A 21,490-nucleotide genomic window follows, 5' to 3' on the forward strand; every position below is an offset into this window, starting at 1 on the left:
AGGGTATAAATGTTTTGGGGGAACTTTCTAAAAGATTTTTTGCCTCCAAGGCTTTGTATAAATTGTTGTAGAGATGCGTAGCTTTGCTCTGACCTCACAGGGTGGCTGCCTGGAGAGGACAAGTGCTTGAGGAAGGCCTGAGTTGAAGGCCTGTAAGCTTGCACAGTTTGCTTGGTGTTTACTCAGGAACAGAGATGGTAAAATCTCCAGAAAATTTGAAGACATGAGAAAAAAAAAATGTCCCTGTTTTTTTTTCAGTAAAAAATGGAAGTTTAAAAAAAAAAATCAATATGGAGTAGTTTTACAAATTGATAGTCATTTTGTTGCACTGGGAAGGTGAAATACAATGTATATAAAAGTAAGCTCGAAATAAAAGTATAGCTTATTCAGTAAATAAACTAAACTTGCTTTTTAACGGCACGGACAGGCAAATGGGTGTAAAGGTATGTCCCTTTAAATTTGCCGAAGTGCCATCACGTGCGCGCCGATGGTCGGGACCTCCGTGAGTCCGATCGTGGGTCCCGCAGACTTGATCGCCGCAGGGATACCTGTGATCATCTCACGGAGAGGAAGAATGGGGAGATGCTAAAGTAAACAAGCATCTCCCTGTTCTGCCTAGCAACAGTGACACTGACTTGTTTTTTTTTTGTATTTTTTTTAGGAATATTAAGAATTTTTGTTTTACTTTTGTGTGAAACTCCACTTTAAGGACTTTGCTTCTACTTAAACCTGCCTGATCACCTGTGAATGACTCCGGCCTGCCTGAAGGACTTTGCTATCTCTTACGTACCATACTTGACCCCGGTTTGCTATGCAAATTCCACTTGAAGCAGCTGCAGCCTCATCAACAGTGCTAGAAGGAAGAAGACATTACTAATGGAAACGTCTGGAAACATGGATGAGGACAAGAAAAGTAAGCGACTGAAGATTTAATTGAAAACTGTGATATTTTTGCAAAAAATAATAAAATAAATGAATGCTATATTGGTGCATAAGGGAGCTGTAATTTAGAATAAAAAAAAAGTGTACTAAGGTGAACTTACCCTTTAAAGATCCCTTTTCTCTGTATCTTCTGTAAGCATTTTGTTGCATCTATGTACTGTTCTTTTTGGGCTATCTTTTGCTTACTCCCTCTATCTCTGGGCGTATTGGCTATAATAAACTCTGTTAAAGTCTTTCTTAAAGTGACACTCCACTAAAACCCCACTAAAAGTCAAGAATCTAAGGTGAAATTTCATCTCAATGAGCGCTTTCAGAGGGTAAAGGGTGCCACAGTACGTTTTAAAGCCTCCTGGCTAGCTTGTTCATTGTTTTCTCTCTAAACAGGAAATGAGACTCGTTTATCTGGTGTGGTGGCCAGGGAACCCATCCTAACTGTTCATTGAACATTCCATTTACTTTGTCATACAGGGATCTTGTGGGACATCTAAGGATATTAATCTCAAATAGAGACAATTACAATGCTATTATTGGTAAAATGCGGAGACCTGAAAATAGTATATCAATTCCCCTTAATATAAAGAAGGGCACCGACCTCCTATCTCTTTAGGAATGACAGCTGAACCTTTATTCCACTGTTTTTACAGTACCTGCTTAACTGAAGTTTGGTTATAAAAATACAATAGATTTTAGAGTAAAATGGTGCATTCTTTACAGAACCAGATTAACTAGAAAATGTCTACATCTGTCATCCATAGGAAGAAAATAGGTGCAGTCGGCCATGACTCCTCCTCAGTGGAAGGTTTACATAAACACAGCACTCCTTCCATAGACTTCCAGTAATGTTTATGCAGGGCAGGCCCAGATAGCGAATTATTTAGTCTGTCTACTACAATGACTGCCCATAAAGGGGCAAATATTTTACCAAAAGGACAAACTTACATGTCTTTGTATAAGTGGCTGGGGCCATGATACTTGACCAGTGTGACAGCCGGTGTTAATTTCATCAACAAAAATAACACTATTTTAGTCAACGAAAATACTACTATAACTAAAACAATTCATATGACTAAAATACGACTTAAACTAAAACAATTCAGATACGACTAAAATTAAAATGGCATTTTAGTCAAAAGACTATGACTAAAACTAAAACTAAATCGAAATTTGACGTCAAAATTAACACTGGTGACAGCAACACATGCTCAGTAGTTTGGTGCTTCCCTCTTCAATGTAGGGCGGCACAGTGGTGTAGTGGTTAGCATTCTCACCTAGCACTAAAAAGGGTTGCTGGTTTGAATCCCAACCATGACACTACCTGCTTGGAGTTTGCATGTTCTCCCTGTGCCTGTGTGGGTTTCCTCCGGGTGCTCCGGTTTCCTCTCACACTCCAAAGACATGCAGGTAGGTTAATTGGCTTCTGTCCAAAATTGGCCCTAGTATATGAATGGGGACCTTGGATTGTGGGCTCCTTGAGGGTAGGGACTGATGTGAGTGTGCAATGTGCAGGGATAGGGACAATTGTAGACACTCACTCAGGTTGAACTGGATGGACTGGTGTCTTTATTCAACCTTACTATGTAATGTAAAGTATGGCAAGCTCGGCTTTAACTCTTGGCACAATTTGTCGATAATCATTACCTCTGATAACCAGCATCAATTTTTAATCATGCTCAACGCATTCTATTTATGAAGAAGTAGCAAACTTGAACATGATTATTTGGCCTATATTGTTGCTCAACTATCTTGTTAGCTTTATATGTAGCTACTATATATAAATCACAGAAATGTTAATAGGTAACTTTTATAGAGGATATCTATTCTTACGTGTAACATTTCTCAAACAAGAGGCAAGTCACGCACTCCTTGGTTCCAAGCCAAACGACATACCACATGCAATGCAAGACTAGCTGTAGGTGCGATTTGCACGTGAAAAGCACAAAACTACATTTTTTTGGAGCCGAGAATTGTCCTTAACCCAAAAGAGGCATTAACCCCTTAAGATCCAGGCTCCTTCTTAAAAAAGGAAAGTAATCCTATTTTCCCAAGCACCGTTTTAAAGCTGTATTAAACCCAAAACCAAAAATATAATACATTGCAGCTTACCAATCATTAGATGTGGTGGCTGCATATGTTTTCCTTTTTTGTAGGCCTTTTCCCTCTGTTTTCACCTGGTGATCCAGCCAGGAACACAACCAGGGCAGTCTTTAATATTGATTGGACCCAGGGAATAAAAAATTCTCGCCCCCCCCCCCCCCCCCCCCCCCCCATGCAATTTCACTCTCCATCTGCTCTGAGACACACAATAAATAGAAGCTAGACTTAAGCTCAGTTTACTGTATCAGATCCTCCAGCAATTGTGATTGGTTGCCAGCAGTTACAGCATATCATTACTGCTTACTGACTGGTTGCTAGAGGTTTCAGCACAAATTACTGCTCACTGATTAGTTGCTAGAGGTTACAGCAAATAATTTCTGCTTGTTAATTGGTTGCTAGAGATTACTGTACAGTAATGCTGCTCACTGATTGGTTGCTAGAGGTTAAAGTAAATCATCTCGTCACTGCAGGGGAGCATGATCTACATATCAATGCCGCCGGCTGCAGGTATTTTCTTAGTAATGCCGCTGTTATTTACATATGAATGCCGGTTATTTACGTGTAAACACAGGGTTTGCAGGTGAGTCATCTGTACACAACAATAGGGCAGAACTGGGTAGCATTAGTAACAGCACTTCACACTGAGATATCGGGACACAGCGCGGGTCTACAACCTCAACTTCAAGGGACAAGGGAATTTAAACTGGGATAGTTGGCAAGTATGAGGCAGCTGCTTTGGGGCCCCACAACAATGACAGGGCCCAGGGCAGCTGCCCCTTTTGCCCTGCCTTAAAGACGGCCCTGAACACAACTACTGTATTAGAGTGAACAGCAGCATTGTCAGTTGGGGGGGGGGGGGGGGGGGTTAGATGGACTAGTAGATTCACACTAACAAATTGAAGCCAAACTCCAGCTAATACTTTATAATCAGTTACAGAAAACAGCTTTAGTTTCATTTTGGGATAAAGGTTTTTCAGAAATAAGGGCTGATTATTGTACTGATTATTGTACGCACCCCTGTTAGTGGGCAGCTTGTTCTTTTGAAAACAACAGACTTACTGGCTGGATCTCCAGATGAAAATAAAAGTAAACCTAAAAAAAAAGGAAACAAATACAGCTATCATATCCAAGAATTGGTAAGCTGCAATATAGTAAATGTTTGCTTTTGGATTTAATACCACTTTATCTGCTTGCTGACCAGCCGCTGCAGTGTTACTGTGGCAGAATGGCACGGTTGGACGAAACGTTACCTTACGTCACTTCACCTTTTGGCCACTAGGGGTGCGTAAACACACAAATCCCGGTTCTTTCTGGGGAGTAGAGATAGATCGTGTGTTCATACTAAGTATGAACACCAATCTCTCTCTCCTCCTAGTCAGTCCCATCCCTCCTACAGTTAAAACACACCTAGGGAACACAGTTAAAGCCCCCCTAGTGTTAACCCCTTCCCTGCCAGCGACATTTATACAGTAATCAGTGCATTTTTATAGCACTGATCGCTGTATAATTGTCAATGGTCCCAAAAATGTGTCAAAAGTGTCCGATTTGTCCACAGCAATATCGCAGTCCTGATAAAAATCGCAGATCGCCGCCATTACTAGTAAAAAAAAATAATAATAATAAAAATGCCATAAATCCATCCCCTATTTTGTTGACGCTATAACTTTTCAATCAATATACACTTATTGGGATTTTTTTTACCAAAAATATGTAGAAGAATACATATCGGCCTAAACTGAGGAAAAATTATTATTATTTTTTTTTAAAACTGAGGTATTTATTATCGAAAAAAGTAAAAGATATTGGGGGTTATTTACTAAAGGAAAATACAGTTTGCACTGCAAGTGCACTTGGAAGTAAAGTCGCTGTAGATCCGAGGGGGACATGCAAGAAAGATAAAAAACAGCATTTTAGCTTGCACATGATTGGATGATAAAATCAGCAGAGCTTCCCCTCATTTCAGATCTACCCCTTAGAGAGACTGCACTTTCAAGTGCACTTGCAGTGTGAAGTGGATTTGCCTTTCGTAAATAACCCCCATTGTGTTTTTTTTTCAAAATTGTCGCTCTTCTTTTGTTTATAGCTCACAAAATAAAAAACGCAGAGGTGATCAAATACCACCAAAAGAAAGCTCCATTTGTGGGAAAAAAAAGGACGTTAATTTTGTTTGGGTACAACGTTGCACGACCGCGCAATTGTCAGTTAAAGCGACGCAGAGGCGTATCGCAAAAAAATTTTTTTTCATACTTTTTAATTGTCTGCTCTTTTTTATAATCAGCTGTCAGCGGGAAGACCGGCTGACAACTGATGAGTCATTGGTTGTTAAGGACACGGCAGCCGGCTTCCTAGCCCGCTTCTTAGCAGGCAGCTCAATGCAGTAATTGCCTCAAAATCAAACAAATGCCGCATTTGGTATTTAGCTCAAAATTCTTAGTGCATTGAACGCTTGCACAATTGTTCCTGCATGCAAAGTAAATCAACCCCTATGTGAAGCTGTTTTTCCTTTTGTACTTTTTTTTTTTTTTTTTTTTGTTATTGTTTGTTTTTGAAAATGTGGTTAAAAAAAAAATACCTGATTAAAAATAAAATGCCATATTGAATGCAATTAAAAAAAAATAAGTGTGCTTTGACCCTTGGTTTGCGTACAGCAGCTAAGGATTCAGACGGGATTAAGACGGGAAAACTGGCTGCTTTGGGCCAAATAGTTAGCCCAGCCCTGTCCACAAATGGCAATGGACTGGATTCGAGCCAAACCCGAAAAAAAATCGTACTTATTGGTTACAAAGGACAACACTCTCCAGTTTTATTCGTACCACTTATAATAATGAAGATATGTATACTACAAAATCCCAAATCTTCAAATGTTATAAATTGGGTATTACACCAAAAATCGTTGAAAATCAAAATAATATTACCTATATAGGCTTGGTTAACCACTTCCCGACCAGCGCACGACGATGTACGTCGACAGAATGGCACGGGCAGGCATATTGGCGTACAGGTACGTCCAATATTCAATGCCGCCCTGCCATCGGGAGCGCGCCACCGGCGGCGCGCTCCCGCGCTGGTCGGGACCACCGTGAGTCCGGTCGCGGGACCCGCGGACTCGATCGCCGCGGGCATCCCCGCGATCGTCTCACGGAGCGGCCGAATGGAGGAAATGCTGTGTAAACAACATTTCTCCATTCTGCCTAGCAACTAGTGACGCTGATCTCTGCTCCATGTGATTGGAGCAGAGATCAGTGTTCACTAAATGAAAGCCCAACCCCCCCACAGTTAGTAACACGCCCCTAGGAACACTTAACCCCTACACTGCCACCCACTGGTTAACCCCTTCACTGCCAGTGTCATTTACACAGGAATCACTGCATTTATATAGCAGTGATTACTGTATAAATGACAATGGTCCTAAAAATGTGTCACAATAAAAAAATCGCTGATCACCGCCATTACTAGTAAAAAAATAAAAAAATAAAAAATTATTAATAAAAAGGCTATAAAACTATCCATATTTTGTAAACGCTATAACTTTTGCGCAAACCAATCAATAATCGCTTATTGCGATTTTTTTTACCAAAAATATGTAGAAGAATACGTATCGGCCTAAACTGAGGGAAAAAAATGTTTTTTTATATATTTTTGGGGGATATTTATTATTTATTATAACAAAAAGTAAAAAATAATGCGTTTTTTTCAAAATTGTCGCTCTATTTTTGGTTATAGCGCAAAAAATAAAAACCGCAGGGGTGATCAAATACCACCAAAAGAAAGCTCTATTTGTGGGAAAAAAAGGACGTCAATTTTGTTTGGGAGCCACGTCGCATGACCGCGCAATTGTCAGTTAAAGCGACGCAGTGCCGAATCGCAAAAAGGGGTCTGGTCTTTGACCAGCAAATTGGTCCGGTCTGCAAGTGGTTAATGTATTACTTACTCTTTTACAGAGTGAATACATTGGTTTGGCAGCGTTTGTTTTACAAAGAATTGGCGATTACCATTCATAATCTTGCTGCCAAAAACATATATACTGTTTCTAAGCAACACTTCAAAAGCTTTCCTTACCTATTGACATAAAGCATAATGGAGGCAGCTCTTTAGCTTTGATCTTAAAAGCCACTACAGTTTATATGTGAGATTTATGGTAAAATAGACCTAGCTATTCCCCGCCCAGCCCCGGCATCCCTTTAACGTGGTCTTTACTCCTGGGGGAGTGGAAAGTGATTAATTGTCACAGTGGTCACACGATCAGAAGGGGCCCCACTCGGTCCAGATCATTACTAGAGAGTGAGACTGTCTATGTGCTCTCAGCATAGAAATCTCAGATGCCCATGCTTGGTGTGTGGGCATTAAAGCCCACCCTCTTTTCCACCGCAAATATGCATTAAGTGGGCAGCAAGAGTTTAAAACGGTTCTTCACCCTAAAGTGGAAGTTCCGCTAATCTGATCCCTCCCCCCTCCGGTGCCACAATCTGCACCTTAAAGGGGGGAGGGGGGTGCAGTTACTTGGATAATCCAGGTATCTGCACCCACTTCCGGGACAGACTGCCGCAGACGCCCCCCCCTGTTGTGTTCTGGGAAACACACAGTTCCCAGGACACAGCGGGGACCAGAAGAGACGCGCAGCGCGACTCGCGCATGCGCAGTAGGGAACCGGGGAGTGAAGCCGCAACGATTCACTTCCCGATTCCCTGACAGAGGATGGCGGCGGGGGCAGCAGAGAGACGAGCGATCGCTCGTCATCTGCCGCTGACATCGCTGGACCCTGGGCAGGCATGTACTGGCCATCGGGACTACCGGGAGTTTCCCGGTGGGCCGATGGCTCAGTGGGCCACTCTGATGTAAGGGGGCTGGTGACTGGACACTCTGATGTAAGGGGCTACTGATGGGACACTCTGATGTAAGGGGTGCTGATGGGACACTCTGATGTAAGGGGGTGCCGATGGGACATTCTGATGTAAGGGGGCTGGTAATGGGACAATCTGATATAAGGGGTGCTGATGGGACACTCTGATGTAAGGGGGATGCTGATGGGACACTCTGATGTAAGGGGGCTGCTGATGGGACACTCTGATGTAAGGGGGTGCTGATGGGACACTCTGATGTAAGGGGGTGCTGATGGGACACTCTGATGTAAGGGGGTTGCTGATGGGACACTCTGATGTAGGGGGGCTGCTCATGGGACACTCTGATGTAAGGGGGCTGCTCATGGGACACTCTGATGTAAAGGGGTGCTGATGGGACACTCTGATGTAAGGGGGCTGCTCATGGGACACTCTGATGTAAGGGGTGCTAATGGGACACTCTGTTGTAAGGGGGCTGGTGATGGGACACTCTGATGTAAGGGAGTGCTGACGGGACACTCAAAATGTAAGTGTGTCGGTCTGGATGAAGTCCAGGGCCAAATTTCTGTCCCAGTCCAGCCATGACCCTGGGACAGGTAAGTGTGATTTTATTAAAAGTCAGCAGCTGCAATATTAGTAGCTGCTGGCTTTTAATATTTTTTTTTAGGTGCAGAACCACTTTAAGTCTTTTTATGATCTAGTCTTTTTCCCACTCCTTCTCTCCTATATAACCTATTACCTTTTGTACCACCACCCAGGGGCGTAACTATAGGGGGTGCAGCAGTCGCGACCGCAACCAGGCCCTGTGATGCAGGGGGCCCATGCAGCCCCCTCTACATATGGCCGGCAGCAGCATAGGCAGCTAGGGGTACCAGTGCACCATGCACACGAGTGGTTGGAGGTGGAGGGTGACTAGCAGAGCTCCATGCTCAACTATCGCACTGGCTGCTCTTTAGTTGTGCATTCCCAGCATGACCTGTGTCCTCAGCCAGCTCCTCAGAGTACTCCTCTCCTGCTCCATGCATTGCCGCTCAGTCTGATGTCTGTTCTCCCCAGCCAGAGTCCCGCCCCCCCCCCGAGTCCGGCCCACACTGCACTGCATACTTCTCCCGGTTAAACAAACTTTAAGCACACAGATGCAGTGCAGCCCTCCCCGGAGGACACTACAGGCTTGTCTGCCAGCCCCCCTCCTCCCCCGTCATACACAGATGTTGAAAGGTCTTTCTGGGAGATATGCTGATCGCCCGTCCAGCACACTGGATGGAGCCCAGGCCAACATGGATGAGTGCGCGGCCTGCAGCTTGGTCATGGTGAGTGAGAGGACCCCATCCCCCACACACCATTACATACCCCCTCCATCTCCCCCTGGGGACAGGGACCCCTTCTCACGTGGGGACAGGGACCCCCACCTCCCCTGGGGACAGGGACCCCTTCTCACCTGCCCTCACCTGCCCTCTCCAGGGCAGTAACTTAATCTGCCCTGGAGAAAAGGACCTCATCTCTTCTGGAGACAGGGACCCCATCCTGCCTAGGGACAGTCCCCCTAATGGGGCACCTAGAAAAAGTAAAAAATAATAAATGAAACTACTGATACCAGTGGTGGAACTACAGGGCTCACAAAGATCATACCTGTGACCACGCCCTGGAGTTCCACCGCTGGACTCAGAGGAAAGGGCCCTGGCTGGGGTTCAGGGGGGCCCTTCATGGTTTCTTGCATCGGGGCCCTGAAGGTTCTAGTTACGCCACTGCCACCACCCCCTCTCTTTTAGAATGTAAGCTCTATGAGCAGGGCCCTCCTGTACCTTTTGTATTGTACTGTAATTGTGTTGTCCCCCGTATACATTGTAAAGCGCTGCGTAAACTGTTGGCACTATATAAATTGTGTATAATAATAATATCACTTCCTTCCCCATGCACTCAACTGATGATGATTAAAGCTGTTCATAGATAGATCAAATCTCGACCAGTTTAGCAGGGATCGGCTGAGATTTAATCCATCTATAGGCAGGCTGGCTGTACTTAAATTGATCCATCCAAATACTTCAGTATAACCAGCATGTCACTTTTTTTAATTCGATTACTGATGGTGGCAATAGCTGCCAGCAGTAATCATTGTGTTCTGCCGGCAGGGAAGGCTCCTCACTGGCAGAACACAACAGCACTGCGGGAGGGATTCCCCCCCCCCCCCCATCAACGCATTTTGTGTTGATGGGGGAATCAAGCCATTTTCTTTCCTGCTCAACCTGTGGTTGCAGGAAAGAAAATTGCATCATTTATGGCTTGCTTTAGGATTCTAGAAGTCTGGTCCCACCATGACTTCCAGTGTCAGGTCATAACAGAAAGGTGGATCTTGCATGTGTGTTACTAATTGGGCTACCTGTGGCTGAACAACCAATCAGCTGCACTTCCTGAACACAGATGCCATCTCATATCTATCTCCCAATTGCACCCTTAGGCCCTTTTCACATGGACGGACCGTTCAGGTCCGCCTGTCTGTTTTTTAAGCAGACCTGAACGGGCGGTCCATGCAGGTCTATGGAGCGACGGATGTCAGCTGTGACCATGTCCACTGACATCCGATTCGATCCGAACAGCTAAAATCTGACTATGGTGATACGTTTGCATCCATCCTGGCGGATCGGATGAGATCTGATGAAAGCGGACATGCTGTCTGTTCAGCGGCGGACTCTGCTGAGCTGGCCGACTCTGCTGAGCTGGCCGACTCTGCTGAGCTGGCGGACTCTGCTGAGCGGATCCGCCTCATGTGAATGAGACCTTATTTAGGATTGTCATTCTTTTGAAACCAAATCTCTCTATTGCTCTTTCCTCTTAAAGCCCCATACACATTGGTCGAATATATCGGGTGGTATTGGTTGGTTCAATAGAAACCAGCTGACATTCGGCCCATGTGTATGGTAGCTGGTCCAACAGCAGCTAGCCAGATGTCCAGCTTCTATCAAAGAGGCATGACCGAAATCGGCATTCCATCAACGCTCTCAGCGCAATGACCGATGTTTTCTGGCGGGGGAGCCATCACCCTGTCAGAACACAATAGATCAGCAGGGAGATCCTGTACTAACATCAGATTGTTTGTACAGGATCTCCTTCAAGCTCTTATGTTTTTTTGGGTTGAATGAAAAAAACTAAAAACAATGTGTCAAGTCAAGATGGTCAAGTTCAACTTCTTTTGATTTAAAGACCTCTATAAAATATCAAACAAAAACATTAAAGTGAACCAAATCTAAACAATAAATAAGCACAATTCTACAGTAACTAAAACAATTGATGCAGCCACCACCTCTAAGGACTGGAAAGCTGCCATATCGAAAATGTTTGCTCTTGGGTTTAGATAGAATTTTCTTGTAAATAAATCTTAAATTGTTTCAAATTGCCTGTTAATATTCATCATAATGGGGAACTTATTTTATCATGTATAGAAGGAGTCTCTTTTGTCTCATGAAATTATAGCACAAGGCCATCTCAGATCCCCCGGGGCCCTTGTTGACATGTCAATACTATGCTGCCAAATCTGACTGGTTTGACCACATTTCTCAGCTTGTATTTGACCTATATTTCCTCAATCCAGTATTCAGAAAATATTGAATACTTAGGTACAAGTCTATTCTCCACTAACGGCTGCAAATTGTTAACAAATTCAGGCCCATGCTGCTCTTTTCCGGACAAACCCAGAACCCAGCAACAAGTCACTATTATCATTTCTAATTCATATATAGAAGATTATACATCTTTTTACATGTACAATTTATGCTGTGTACACACGCCCGGACTTTTTGATGACAAAGGTCTGTCTGAACGAATGTATCGGACGATTTGATCGTGAGTAGGCTTCATCGGACCTTTGCTGTTGAAAAATCAGATGGACTTTAGATATAAAACATGTTTCAAAACTTTCGACCGGACTTGAGTCGGGTTGAAAAATGCGTTCGTCTGTATGCTAGCCCGATGGACGAATACCAACTCTAGGGCAGCTGTTGGCTACTGGCTATGAACTTCCTTATTCTAGTCCGGTGGTACATCATCATGGTCAAATCCGTTGGACTTTGGTGTTATTGTGTGTGGCCAAGTCCGTTCGTTCGGAAAGTCCATCAGAAGTCCACGGAAAGTCCGTCGGGAAGACCGCCGGACCTAGTCTGCCGGAAAGTCCGGTTGTGTGTACGCGGCATAAGAATTTGAGTTAGTAACTGATTTGAAATTTTTTTTTTATATGGTTATTTTCTCTAAATGTTATCATTTGTCTTGACAAATATGGAAAAATAACATAAATTGCCTATAAGCTTGGGTGTAGAAATGAACCAAATGTCAATGTAAAACCTAAAATAGATCAACGTAACGTAGCTTTAATTTTATGCAATAATGTTAGGCCTTCAGGGGTTGATTTACTAAAACTAGACAGTGCAAAATCTGGTGCAGTTGTTCATGGTAGCCAATCGGCTTCTAACTTCAGCTTGTTCAATTAAGCTTTCATAATAAAACCTGGAAGCTGATTGGTTTCTATGCAGAGCTGCACCAGATTTGGCATGCTCCAGTTTTAGAAAATTTCCCCCACAGTGTCAATAAGGTGCCACAAAGACCGTTTTGGCAGTCATTCATAGTAGCAGGGCCAATACGGTCCCAATGTAGCTTGGTGACATCTTTGTTCAATTTTCAACATAAAAACTTGGATAAGAAATACTACTAGGACACGTGTAGGAGGGTGCTGCTTGTTCAGCTGAAGAGTTGGCACTGCCGCTCTGTCAGGTTAGCAGGTCAGAGGAGTGAGATAGCAATTGTAAGGTTGCTCACTCACTTCCTAATTTCGGCAATAAAAAAGTCTAGTAACTGCTGTTGCTTGTGTCTGTTGTTAAGGAAGCCCATCAGAGGACTTTTATGTCCTCTGTCCATGATTCCTATAGCCATCTTGGGGGAGCCTTATGTCCTTATTTGACACAAGTTCTCCTGAGATCTCAGGGTCCATATCCATAGAGAAGATTTATATGCCCTGTTGAGGCCAAAGGGCATGCCCACACTGTGGGAGTAGGTATGGACAGGAACCTTTCTTGTCAATGACGGTTAGGTTTAGTGCAGGGAAAGACTCTTTCTGTATAGGGATAGTTTAGGGACCTGGATCTAGGGTTGCCACCTCATCCCTTTAAACCCAAACACATATTAATTACACAGGTTCTGTGGCTGATTAAAGTGGTAATTAAACTCACTTGGTGCCTTATCTGCATTTAATTAGCCTCAGAATTTGTGTAATTCAAAGGTGTTCAGGTTTAAAAGGATGAGGTGGCAACTCTACCTGGATCACCCACTCTATTGTTCCTGGTGTAGCACTAACCTCCGAAGGAGCTGCTGGTTATTTTTGGGCATTACCTTCCAGTTCTCCTTGTTGCCCGTCTAGGGTATGTCCCGTGGTAGATGGCCCAGTAACTTGAGACTGACAATAGATCCACTTGAATGGATTTTATTTGCAAACTTAAACCATTGAACAGTCTTTAACTTGGGATCAGAGGGTTGGAAAGGTGTTCAGGTACTCTCAATGTCAAAGTCTATAAATGTTAAGGAACTTGTTTACTTTGACTGCATCCAGAGAATAGATATTCACAGCTGGATGAACACTCAGGTTGGACAGTCCCTCTCTCACAAGGTCTAGCAGCCAACAAGGTTCTTACTCAGGAACAAAGTCTTTAACACCGACATTGTTGCAGAACACGTAGGAAACTAAGCTGTAGAACACTTGTAGGATACCTGGATCTTTCAGCCTACTTGGCGATATCCACAAGACCGGATTCTCATGGTTACTTCAGCCCTTCCAGGCTCATGTTAAGAAAACCCCCATACGTGGTGTTCTTCTAAAGAGTCCACCCCTGCCATGATCGAAGTTCAATGGGTCTCTCCCAAACCGGAGACAGCACCCTTCCACCTCAGAATCCTCCTCTAGTTTCCATGCCTTGGGCTAGCCAGCCCCGAGGCATTAACGTCGGGTGGAACCGCACCCCAGGCCATAGCCCATGGGGGCTGGTCAGGAGGACCAGGACCATGTAATCAGCACTTCATACTGGACCGGAACCCCGAACCACATGATGTCTATATCTTAAATACCCTCTCCCAGAGGGCACAGCGAGAGGGGCCACTCCCACTGACCTGGCTCCTAAAGAGAGTAACGCAAGCACCTGACCAGACCATAGTTCCACGCCTGCCACCAGAGACGGTGCCCCCTGTGGCTAGGCTGAACATCTCACAGTCCAGTCAGACTGACACAGAAGTAAAATTTAGACAAATAGACCCAAACCAAACTGTAGTCTGGGTAAAGTTTTTAACTTTGAAAAACATGGCGCGTGCTCTTCAGGATCCCGGTGCTACACTGGACTGGGTGACAAACCCAGCTCCAATGTTCAAATAGCATGCAGGATCATTCCTGCACACCAGTGAAGTAAGATATAAGCTAAGATACCTCCCTTGTCTGGCTCCTGTTTCATGGCCAGGATCCCGCTTAAAGAAGTTGTAAACCTTGGAAAAAAGCAAAAACAAACCCTGCAAGACAAAGGCATAATGAGCTAGTATGCATCGCAGATGATTCATGTTGCATTAATTTCCTGGAATCCAGCTGCCCTTAGCTCAGGTATGCAAGCAGGGGGGAGTGCTTAGCTGAGAAAACCCCTCTTCCCTTCCTGAAGATGCATGTGATGTATTACATCATTTGCCTAGGCCTTGAAACCATAAAGTAATTGAATTAATGTTAAAAAAAAAGTTTAAGTATGGGTCCACACTGCTGCGGTGCGAGACAATCGCAGCACATTCCTGTGCGATTTACATGCAGTATTTTTAGGGTGCAATTTGAGTCATGGATTTGTATTTCTCAAATTGAACCGCATTCACACCACACTGGTGCAGAACCCTTTTTCTGTCCGCACCAGAATCAGATCACATGGGTGCTGCAAATTGCGCTGCAGGGTGCCATTAACTTAACATACACTCCGATTTAGATGTGGTGCCGAATCTTCAGCAATTTCACTATAAATTCGCACCACATCTATTGTGAACCCAGACTAAAACAAGCAAAAATGATATACCCTACTTTCCTATCTATTTACTAATGCTAGCAGCATAATGATTAAAAATAGTCAATGTTGATTGAAAGAGCGAAGTTCCACTTTAAGCACCTTGACTTTTGCACCCCTTTGAACAGTTATTGTAATTATCGTTTTTGCACTGCTGACTATTTGGCAGAGAAAACCGGAAAATTGAAAAGAAAACTGCTGTCAACGGCTTCCTCTGTACCAAAACTGTTGTTGCCTAATGCCTTTGGACCCTAGCAATTTGCAAGCTCCGCCCACATTTTGGAACAGTCAGAAGGATGATGGAACCATCATCGTCAGGGGTGGAAATGGAGAGAGGGATGGCCGTAGTACCTCATGGAGCGACCTTCACAACGTTTAAAGAAATGTCCCTCTGGAAGATTGGGTTGAGAGGCTGGAGAGTTAATCCTTCTTATTCCAAATTCCCGTGGTGCATGGAATATGCTGCGGCGAGGGGTATTTTGAGTAGGCCATAGTCCCTGAGCAGCTCATATAGGAAGAAATATGATAACTTTTATGTTTTTTTGTGGACTAATACAGACTGAATGCTTGTACTCATTGTGATGCATACTTTTGATTTCAGGTGAAGGCGTCCTTAATGACCTTGGGACAGGAGCAATACTTTCCCACACTAGATCTGACCGGAGCATACTCAGAGGTCACTGTAAAAGAAGGTGACCATGAAAATACTGCTTTTATAGCCCCTCCGGGGTTGTACGAGTTAGGATGTTGCCCTTTGACTTGACCAGTGTTCCTAGCAGTTTTCAAAAACCGATGGAACGTTGTCTTGGAGACTTTTGCTCCGTTCACACCTAGGCATTGTTGGGCGTTCTTCTGCTGTAAGCCTCAGCTCTAAAAAGGCCCAACAAGACAAATCCCATTCATTTCAATGGCAAAATGTCCATCGATCAAAAAAGTACGGGAGCTTCTATTTTGGCAGATTACAGGCGTTTTCTGCTTTTTCCATTGGTGGCCTTCTGACCTGTACAAAATCGTGGCAAAAATCGCACAACTTTCTGCCTGAAAACGATACGCTCAGGTGTGAATGCAGCCTAAAGCCCCATACACACTATCAGATTTTCTACTGATTTTTGTCTTCAGATTTACCAAAACCATGTAGTAGAAGGGCCTGCCTGATTGCATACAAATTGAAACCCCTAAGGTTTGACCTCATATTATATGGTTTTGGTAAATATGAAGGTCCCTCTCTGTCCAGCAATGTCCACGAGTGTCTCGGCCATCCAAAATTTTCCCTCCTGATTGGCTGAGACACAAAGTCAGCTAGCCAATCAGGAGAGAAAGAGGGTGGGCCAGATTGGGGCTCCGTGTCTGAATAGACACATGGAGCTGCAGCTCAGCTCAGGGGCCCCATAGCAAGCTGCTTGCTGTGGGGCCACTGAGCAGGAGGGAGGGGCCAGGAGAGCCGAAGAGGGACCCAAGAAGAGGAGGATGCTGGCTGCTCTGTGCAAATCCACTGCTACAGAGCAGGTAAGTATAACAGGTTTTTATTTTTATAGAAAAAAAAATAGAATTTACAATCACTTTTAGGATGCAAGCGTCCAGCAGCGTGCTTATGTAAAGGCTGCATAACTGTGGTATCCTGGGCTTTTTTTCTCAAAGCAGAGAATAGGTGCAGAAAATACCCCCTTCTAAGTCCAATTCTTATCTCCACCAGTACCCATCTCTGAGCACCGTCCTTTAATTCCACCCCCTACCCACCTTCCAGTACCACCCCTTTTACAGAATACAGAGCCAAGCATCATTTTGTGGTGCTAAGTAATCGTACAGAATTTGTTAAAGATAACAAAAAAAGCAGTAAATTTGATTCCCCTGCAGCCAACAACAATAGACACCCCTCCTCCCAGCAACAATAGATTCCCTCAGGAACAATGAACCCCTGAAACAAAATACCTGGTCCCAGCAGCAAAATACCAGCAGCAACTACAGATCTTCCAGCAGCTACAATCAAACCCCTCCCTCAACAGTAGATCTCTTCCAGCAACAATTGCCCCCCCCCAGCAACAATAGAACCCCCCCACTACCAACAACAGACCTCCCCAGTAATAATAGACTACAACGCAAAAATACAGTGCCTTGCAAAAGTATTCACCCCCCTTGGCATTTTTTGTGTTTTGTTGCCTCACGACCTGGAATGAATTATTGGATTGTTTGTTGAGGATTTGCATCATTTAATTTACAGATCATGCCCACAACTTTGAAGATGTTTTTTTTTTATTGTGAAGCAAACAACAAATAGGACAAAACCTTTTGTGGCTATCACAGCTCCAAGTCACTTTGCCCATTCCTCCCTGCAAAACTGCTCCAGCTCCGTCAAGTTGGTTTGCGCTTGTGAACAGCAATCTTTAAGTCTGACAACAGATTTTCTATTGGATTGAGGTCTGGGCTTTGACTAAGCCATTCCAACACATTTACACGTGTCCCCTTACTCAACTGTTGCTTTAGCAGTGTGTTTGGGGTCATTGTCACTGCTTGAAGGTGAACCTCCGTCCTAGCCTCAAATCACACAGAGTGGTACAGGTTTTGCTCAAGAATAGCCCTGTATTTAGCACCATCCATTTTTCCCTCAACTTTGACCAGTTTCCCAGTCCCGACTGCTGAAAAACGTGGATGGTGTTCTTTGGGTGATGTGATGTGTTGGGTTTGCGCCAGACATAGCGTTTTCTTTAATGGGCAATAAGTTAAATTTTAGTCTCATCAGACCAGAGCACCTTCCTCTATACATTTTGGGAGTCTCCCACATGCCTTTTTCGCAAACTCAAAATGTGCCATTTTGTTTTTTTGCTGAAAGTAATGGCTTTCTTCTGGCCACTCTGCCATAAAGCCCAACTCTATGGGCTTATTGTCATCCTATGTACAGATACTCCAGTCTCTGCTGTGGAACTCTGCAGCTCTTCCAGGGTTACCTTAGGTCTCTGTGCTGCCTCTCTGATTAATGCCCTCCTTGCCCGGTGAATTTAGTGTGTGGCTGGTTCTTGGCAAGTTTTCTGTTGTGCCATGTTCTTTCCATTTGGTTATGATAGATTTGATGGTGATCCTAGGGATCATAAAAGATATGGATTTTTAAAACCTAATGCTGACTTGTACTTCTCAACAACATTGTCCCTTGCTTGTTTGGAGAGTTCCTTGGTCTTCATGGCAGCATTTGGTTAGTGGTGCCTCTTGCTTAGGTGTTGCAGCCTCTGGGGCCTTTCAAGAAGGTGTGTGTATATGTAATGACAGATAATGTGACACTAAAGCCCCATACACACTATCAGATTTTCTGCTGATTTTTTCCTTCAGATTTACCAAAACCATGCAGTGCAAGGGCCTTCCTGATTGCATACAAATTGAAATTCCTAAGGTTTGACCTCATATTAGATGGTTTTGGTAAATCTGAAGGAAAAAAATCAGCAGAAAATCTGATAGTGTGTATGGGGCTTTAGATTGCCCACCGGTGGACATCATATCACTAATTATGTGACTTCTGAAGGTAATTGGTTGCACCAGAGCTTTTTATGGGCTTCATAACAAAAGGGGTAAATATATACGCACATGCCAATTATCAGTTTTTTTTATTTATAAAAAATAGTTGTATGTACATTTATATAATTTTACTTCACCAACTTAGACTGTTGTGTTCAGATCAATCACATACAGTATAATTCAGATTAAAAAAACATTGAACTAAAGGCTGTAATGTAACAAAATAGGTAAAAAGCCAGGGGGGGGGGGGGGGGGGGGTGAATACTTTTGCAAGGCACTGTAGATCCCCTCCAGCAACAATAGATCCCTCCAGCAACCGACATCAATAGACCCTCCACCACGTGCCAGCCCCCCTTGCCATTACAGACAGTAAATTCAGTGCTGGAACTGCATTCCCCCGCATTCCCACTGAAAAAAAGCCCCCTGGTGGTATCTAGATTGCTGAAGATATTTTGTGAATGGGTCATTAAAGTGGTTGTAAACCCTCCCCCACAACTTTTTCCCATGTAAATCAGCATAAAAAACCCTAATGAACACTGCTTGTATATATCTCCTTACCTGCTTAGTATTGTTGTAATCCTTGTTGTTCTGTAGAATGAAGTCACTGAGCATGCCCAGATCTCCCCTGATTTAAGGCACACTCTCTATGTCTTATCTATCTGTTATCAGGACTTCCTACAGCACACAACTCTGCTAATCATTCAGAGCTTCCTTCTGCACACCATGTGACCATGTGACCATGTGACAGTCTAAACTTGGCCATTACTGCAGTCATATCAGCTGAAGCTGATAAGTCTGACAAAGGCAAACATTAGACATTGCACAAGTAAATACTATGAAACAAGTAAGCTATGAACAGGGAAGCAGGGTTGCCATAGAAACGTTGGATTGAGACGGAGGCTTGGTTAACAGTACAGGAAGTGCTCAATGCAAGGGCGGAAATACACTCCACTGTGCACTCAGAAAACAATACTTAAGATGGCGCTGCCTAACCCCTGGAAACAAGTTTTTTAAAGTTTCTTTAAAAAATAAGTAATATGTGATTTGGACTGGATTACAGTGGCTATAGTCTGATAATTACTTATTATAATGGACTAAATGAAAAGAAGCATCAGAGTGGGAGAGTTTACTTCCTCTTTAAGTGCCTTGTCTAACACCTATTGTAATTATTTTCCCATTGCCAACTATTCAGCAGAGTAAAACAGGAAACTGTTGTCTGATTTTTCTGCACTATAGTCAAGAGCAAGTCAGCATCTATTTAAAAATGTTGCTTGTCTTGCAAAAGGCTTTCAAACCACGTTACTCTCAAACCAAGGTTTTACTGTACTGTAATTCTGGGTACACACAATCGTAATTCTCGTTGGATGGTTTTCCAGACGGAATTCCACTCAAGCTGTCTTGTCTACACACGGTCACACCAAATTCCGATAGTTTAGAACACGGTGACGTACAACGGGACTAGAAAAACGAAATTCAATAGCCAGTAGCCAATAGCTTCCGTCTCGTAGTTGAATCTGAGCATGCGTGATTTTCGGCGTGTCGGAATTGCATACACACGATTGGATTTCCGATAGAACGTTTTTCCGTCGGGAAAATTGAGAACATGCTATCAATTTTTGGCTGGCGGAAATTCGGATGGAGCATACACACGGTCGCATTTTCAGATGAAAAGCTCTCATCGGTCTTTTTCTGGGCAGAATTCCAACCGTGTGTACGCAGCATAATTATAGATCAGACTTTCTCAACCTTTTCAACACGGAGGAACCCTTGAAATAACCTTTTGGTCTCAGGGAACCCCTGTTAAAATGGCTATATCTACAACTCATGATACATTGGTGTGATGGTCAGTGAAAGAGTATTCCTTACATCTGTGGTCTTGGGGAAGAATCCCCCCCCCCCCTACAAATAGCTAAAAAGATCATTGGTGTCAGTGGGAACTTATCTTAGAGACAGAAATTGGTCATTGCTCAAGGAACCCCTAGCAACCATTGGAGGAACCCTGGTTGAGAAATCTTGTTCTAGATATTTATACCAAAATAAAATCCACAAATATATCAGTATTTGTTTTTTATTTCAGGATGTATGGGTACTACACATAACCAGTTCTGTTCTGTATCTCTTGTTGGTAGGGCTTATTCACATGTGCCACAGCCCTTGCTTTGAACAGGTGGTGAGGAGGTAATATATCACCTCCATGGGCGTCCGCAGAACTTTTTTTCGGGGGGGGGGGGGGGGCATCATTTTAGGGTCACCCATGCACCACCCCTTTTCAACAATGTCATTATCGCATTATCATGGTCAGAGACTGCAGACGTAGTACAGTCCCTAAAGGTAAGTAATGGATTATGGCCAACAGGCCCTCTTACCAGACCCAGCAAAACGACAGCAGTGATCCCTCCGGCTGGACGATCGCTCGCTCTGGGTTCCCCGGGGGCAACTCTAATCAGTAGTGTAACATGTCTGTACCCTGGTAGTAGCTCAGTCTTTCTCTCGCTGGTGGTGCTCGGCAGTGTGTCTCTCTCTGGTGGCACTGGGCAGTGTGGCTCTCTCTGGTGGCACTGGGCAGTATGGCTCTCTCTGGTGGAACTGGGCAGTGTGGCTCTCTCTGGTGTAACTGGGCAGTGTGGCTCTCTCTGGTGGCACTGGGCAGTGTGGCTCTCTCTGGTGGCACTGGGCAGTGTGGCTCTCTCTGGTGGCACTGGGCAGTGTGGCTCTCTCTGGAGGCACTGGGCAGTGTAGCTCTCTCTGGTGGCACAGAGCAGTGTGGCTCTCTCTGGTGGCACTGGGCAGTGTGGCTCTCTCTGGTGGAACTGGGCAGTGTGGCTCTCTCTGGTGGCACTGGGCAGTGTGGCTCTCTCTGGTGGCACTGGGCAGTGTGGCTCTCTCTGGTGGCACTGGGCAGTGTGGCTCTCTCTGGTGGAACTGGGCAGTGTGGCTCTCTCTGGTGGCACTGGGCAGTGTGGCTCTCTCTGGTGGCACTGGGCAGTGTGGCTCTCTCTGGTGGCACTGGGCAGTGTGGCTCTCTCTCTGGCCTCCATCCAGCACACTCCTCAT

The 21,490-nt window shown here is 44.3% G+C and overlaps 1 protein-coding gene across 1 annotated transcript in view; it reads left to right on the forward strand.

Moving 5' to 3' along the window:
* The first annotated feature begins 680 nt into the window (after positions 1–680).
* Positions 681–21,490, forward strand: part of TTLL10 (tubulin tyrosine ligase like 10) — a 204,995-nt gene continuing 184,185 nt past the window's right edge. The window contains exon 1 of the mRNA XM_077458109.1: positions 681–913. Coding sequence (XP_077314235.1) covers positions 899–913 — 15 coding nt within the window. The 5' untranslated portion in view covers positions 681–898. The remainder of the gene's footprint in view (positions 914–21,490) is intronic.

This window comes from Lithobates pipiens, unplaced genomic scaffold, assembly GCF_037356315.1.
Source record: "Lithobates pipiens isolate NorthernLeopardFrog02 unplaced genomic scaffold, aLitPip1_a1.2 Scaffold_27, whole genome shotgun sequence".
In the NCBI taxonomy this organism is placed as follows: Eukaryota; Metazoa; Chordata; class Amphibia; order Anura; family Ranidae; genus Lithobates; species Lithobates pipiens.